Source organism: Lucilia cuprina, chromosome 5 (assembly GCF_022045245.1).
Source record: "Lucilia cuprina isolate Lc7/37 chromosome 5, ASM2204524v1, whole genome shotgun sequence".
Lineage (NCBI taxonomy): Eukaryota > Metazoa > Arthropoda > Insecta > Diptera > Calliphoridae > Lucilia > Lucilia cuprina.
Genome location: NC_060953.1, coordinates 39765005 through 39770469, shown reverse-complemented (window position 1 = coordinate 39770469; position 5465 = coordinate 39765005). Strand labels below are relative to the sequence as shown.

At 33.3% G+C, this 5465-nt stretch overlaps 1 protein-coding gene across 1 annotated transcript in view; it reads left to right on the top strand.

Moving 5' to 3' along the window:
- Positions 1-188: 188 nt before the first annotated feature.
- Positions 189-5465, top strand: part of LOC124420236 (otoferlin-like) — a gene marked incomplete at its 5' end in the record, with an annotated part of 6327 nt that continues 1050 nt past the window's right edge. Inside the window, 6 exons of the mRNA XM_046952464.1 lie at positions 189-456; positions 515-915; positions 972-1274; positions 1330-2090; positions 3566-3734; positions 3794-4707. Of these exons, the coding sequence (XP_046808420.1) occupies positions 189-456; positions 515-915; positions 972-1274; positions 1330-2090; positions 3566-3734; positions 3794-4707 (2816 nt within the window). The remainder of the gene's footprint in view (positions 457-514; positions 916-971; positions 1275-1329; positions 2091-3565; positions 3735-3793; positions 4708-5465) is intronic.

Below are 5465 nucleotides of genomic sequence, written 5' to 3'. Positions count from 1 at the left end.
AACTGAACTAGAACTAAACTAGAACTGAACTAGAACTGAACTAGAACTGAACTAGAACTGAACTAGAACTGAACTAGAACTGAACCAGAACTGAACTAGAATTGAACTGAACTAGTTAGGTAGGTAGTTAGCTAGTTAGTTAGTTAGTTAGTAAGTTAGTTAGTTAGATACCAAATTTTTATATAATTTTTCCAGACAAACCCTCCCTGGGACCTACTTTTATACATCTCTACGATAATAACTATGGATCTAAATACATTGGACGTCTATTGATGGAAATTAAATCGGAATGTTTAGAAACCGAATCGAATCATGTAATGACACTGAAAAAAATATCACCTCTTGATGAGAAACGTTATTGGCAAGAACAACAATTTCTTATAGAATTTCTGCCACTACAAGGAGATTTTATACACAGCAGCAATAGTAATGCTAAAATAGGTCTTAAGTTAGGAGGTAAAAATGTTTAACTAAAACCTAAATTCTCCTCACTAACACATTTTTCTTAATACAGAACTCAATTCCAATTTAATCGAATGTTCTCTGAAAAACTATTCCACACAACAGAAAAATAGACAATATCCCATTAAAATCTTTAAGTATTTTCATCAGCAGGCCTCTTATAAATCAATTACCTTGACAGCTCAATTGCCAGATAATCGTAAAAAATTCCAGTGTGATATTAAATTACAGGAATTAATGGATTTTGTAAAATCTGAAATAGAATTATTTAAATTATTTCAAATTCAGTATGAGGGGCATCAGCAATCACAAATGAAAGTCTTAAGAGCTATTCTCCAGACGATAGTACAGAAAATGGAACAGGTTATAGAGAGTAAAGGATTGGATTGTATAAGTTTTAAGCAGGCCACACAATGGGATATAAATCGTTTGTTGTATTTAAAGGAATATTTTGTAAGTTTTCAAAGACATACTATAAAATTATATTATTTTAAAGTTGTCTTTAACAGCATAAAATCCTAGAGGATTTGAAGACTTTACGTTCCAAACTAAAGCCTTCTTTGGGCAGTTATACCGATTTGGTTATTGATGAAGTAGTTGGGGATTTAACAAAATGTTGTCATGAATTGCAAAATTTACTCTCGACTTCTTTACATCAAGATAATTGGCCTGATTTGATAATTGTTTTATCGGGGGGTAATAAGGAATTGGGATTTTGTAAAGTAAATTCTAAGAACTTTTTATATTCCATGGAAATAGATGAGGAGAGTTGTAATAGTCAGTGTTGGAAACAGAGAAATTTTATTTTTAAGGTGTATTTTTCTTTCCAACTTACATTTCTTGATATAATAATTTCATTATTCATAGGATACGAAATGCCAACATACCTGCTTTAATTGTGGTTGTACGGTAGCCATTATACGTGGTTGTCTTAGTATAGTAGCTGAATCGGAAACTAGCCACTACTTGAGTCAAGTAGTGCAAGATTGGAAACATCCTGAACCATTCTATTGGTCTCCTCATATACCTTGTGTCAACTTCAAATGTCGCCTCTTCATACATCAAGCCAAAATTAAACCAGGTGCTGATCGTAATGGTCTCTGTGATCCTTATATACGTATAATGATCTCTCAAAATGCCGCTGAAACTCCTATAATTTTTAGTTCTCTTTCACCCATTTGGAATGCGGTAATCTCTTTAGAGAACATACAACTGCCTGGAGATTTTCTCTGGTATTTAAGTAATCCCCCCGTGGTAGCGCTAGAAGTTTACGATACTGATCGAAAAACTACTGATGATTATTTGGGTTGTGGCATTCTTACTATGTCGGTGATAAAAAGTGATTGGATTGATTGGTACGCTCGAGAGAATGGAAGCTGGGAAAGTGAAGAGGTGAAAAATAAACATGCTGTACAAAAGTATGAATTGCTAAAGTATTTAACACCGCCGCCCTTGAAATGGATACCGATAGCTTTAGATGGTTGTATAAGCGCGGAGGTTTTGATGTCGGGAGAACTGGTAGAACTACAGGATGTCAAGAAAATAAAAGAAGTCTTAGAAGAAAGTAACGAAGTTAGTGTCACGGTGGGCATTCCGAATGCTATTAAGCCGAATATGAAAAACTTTGTGTAAGTTGGAAATTATTGCCAAAACTAAAGTCTAGACTATTGACAAGAGTATAGTCCCGACTAGAGATAAGAGTTTAGCCCAGACTTTCGACAAGGCTATACACAAGACTATAGACAATACTATAGTGCAGACTAATGACAAGGCTATATACAAGACTACAGATAAGAATGTAGTCCAGGCTTCAGATAAGAATATAGTCCAGGCTATAGATAACAATATAGTCCAGACTATAGACAAGACTATAGTCCAGACTACAGACAAGATTATAGTCCAGACTATAGACAAGACTATAGTCCAGACTATAGCAAAACTATAGTCCAGACTATAGACAAGACTATAGGCCAAACTATGGACAAGACTATAGTTCAGACTATAGACAAGACTATAGTCCAGACTATACACAAGACTGTAGTTCAGACTACAGACAATACTATATATACTATACACAAGTCTATAGTCCAGACTATAGACAAGTCTATAGTCTAGACTACAGGCAAGACTATATTCCAGACTACAGACAAGACTATAGACAAGACTATAGTCCAGACTATAGACAAGACTATAGTTCAGACTATAGACAAGACAGACTATAGACAAGATTACGGTCCAGACTATAGACAAGATTACAGTCCAGACTATAGACAAGACTATAGTCCAGATTATAGACAAGACTATAGTCGAGACTATAGACAGAAGTATAGTCCAGTCATAGACAAAACTATAGTCCAGTCTATAGACAAAACTATAGTCCAGACTGTAAACAAAACTATAGTCCAGACTATAGACAAAACTGTAGTCCAGACTATAGACAAAACTATAGTCCAGACTATAGACAAAACTATAGTCCAGACTATAGACAAAACTATAGTCCAGACTATAGACAAAATTATAGTCCAGACCACAGACAAGACTATAGTCCAGACTACAGGCAAGATTATAGTAAGATATAGATATGTAGACAAGTCTATAGTCGAGACTATATATATATATATATATATATATATATATAAATATATATATATATATATATATATATATATATATATATATATATATATATATATATATATAATATATAATATATATATATATTATATATATATATATATATATATATATATATATATATAAATAAGACTATAGTCTAGACTACAGACAAGACTATAGCCCAGACTACAGACAAGATTATATTCCAGACTGTAGACAAGAATATAGTCCTGACTATAGACAAGACTATAGTCCAGACTATAGACAAGTCTCCAAGATTCAATATAGTCCAGACAATCGTCCAGTCTGAAATATAGAAATGTCTAGAATATACATATATATTGGAGAACGCTATTTTCTGAACTATGGACCAGACTGTGTTTATAGCCTAAAGTCATATCTAAGTATATTCTGGAGCAGAGTATAGTCTACCGTCTGAAAAGGCGGGTTGATCTTACGGTACACATTTATGATTTGTTTTTTATAGCTTAGAAGTGGTTTTTGCCGGTTTTCGTAACTATCGCAAACATAATTATTTGACCAGTAAGCATCAAGTGAAACTTATGATGGCCGATCTTACTTTGACTAGTGGCCTATCGACTTCGCCCATTCAAAATAGTTTAAATTTCCTCATTTTATATGCTTCCGGAGTTTTAGTAAGTTTAGCTTCTATAATATCAATCAAAATATACAATAGTTACCAGAATTTTTACAGAATCTTCCCGAACAACTTGAATATTGGCCTGCTATTATTGCCACAGATTTGGCCATTTCGAGTAGAGGACAAGAAAATACTTTGGGAGCTACTTTAATAGCCAATTCCAAACGTTATCTGCAAAAGGAAAATGCCATACCATGTATACACGCAGAAGACGATTTCGAAATGGATTCAGTTTCTACCACCATACAACTAGAAGAGGAAAGTGAAAATGAACATGAAATTTCAGACAACAAACCTTTAATCCGCAAAGAATCACAAAATTCTTATTGGCAAAATATGTTAAAGAAATTGAAACTAAACAGTAAAGACAGTAAAGAAAATGAAGAGGAATTAAATAATTTCCATGAACTTCTCGATGAAAGTGAGTATAACTGGTGGACTAAGTTTTACAACTCCGGCTTTCTAGAGCCTTGCACAGCATTATCCGATTTTAAGCATAAATTGTGTATCTATCAAAATGAATTGGAAAAACAACCCGAGTTTAGTTACCTAAATGACTGGGCCGAACCGCACAGCATGGTACACGGTATAAGATATAAGAAAAATGCTTTACCCAAAGAAGAAATCTATGCTACACTTAAGCTTCATATTAAAATTACCCCATGTATATGTGGTCGCTCCCAAGGTGGTGGTGAGGGAGATGGTCAAATGTTAAAACCCTTAGCTACCGCTTTAAATCCTCGCTATCAAGCTCAGTTGCAATCATTAGCGGAATTAGTTAAGATTATGGTAAGAGTATATATCGTCCAAGGCTTACAATTACGTCCGTGTGAAAACAATACTCAAGCGGATTCGTATGTTAAAGTGCAATTGGGTCAAAAATATCTAACAAATCGTGCTGATTATATACCCAACCAAAGTAATCCTGTATTTGGCAATTGTTTTCAATTGGAGGGCATGTTACCAAGGTAAGTTAATTTTTATCGTTTTATTTTCAAAGACCCCAATGTGTATCAATAACATTCGAGAAGAAACCTACTTGTGACAGTTTATTTATTACACAGTTAATGAACAATTTAAGAAGATTTTTTTTATAGAATAAATATATAATAAAATGTTTATTATTATACAAATTTATTTAACTTGTGCCAGTATTAAGGTGCAATCTAATGTTGGGTACACATATGTTATGAGAGTGAGTGGTAAAAGTGAAAATATTGGAATAGTCAACTGTCTGGACAGAAATGCAATTTATTGTTTGGAATATAGTTTAGTCTCTAGTCTTGATTATAGTATAGTATATAGATTGTACTATTGTCTAATCAATACATTAGGAAGTAAAATTTATACTGTATAATAATCTGTAGTCAATATTCCACACAATATACTATAACTTAGGCTATAGAATGGTATACAGTCTGGAATATAGTCGAGTCTATAACCTAGAATACAGCCGACTATAGTCGAGTCTATATTTTAGACGAGTTTATAGTATAGACTGTAGTAGAATCTATAATATAGATTCACGTCTAGTCTCTCATGTTTTGTAGTCTGCAGACTAGACTATGGTCTAAACTGCAATATTTATCATGGTCTTACCTATAGACTAGTCTATAGACTAGCCTATAGTCTAGTCTATAGTCTAGTCTATAGTCTAGCCTATAGTCTAGTCTATAGTCTAGTCTATAGTCTAGTCTATAGTCTAGTCTATAGTCTAGTCTATAGT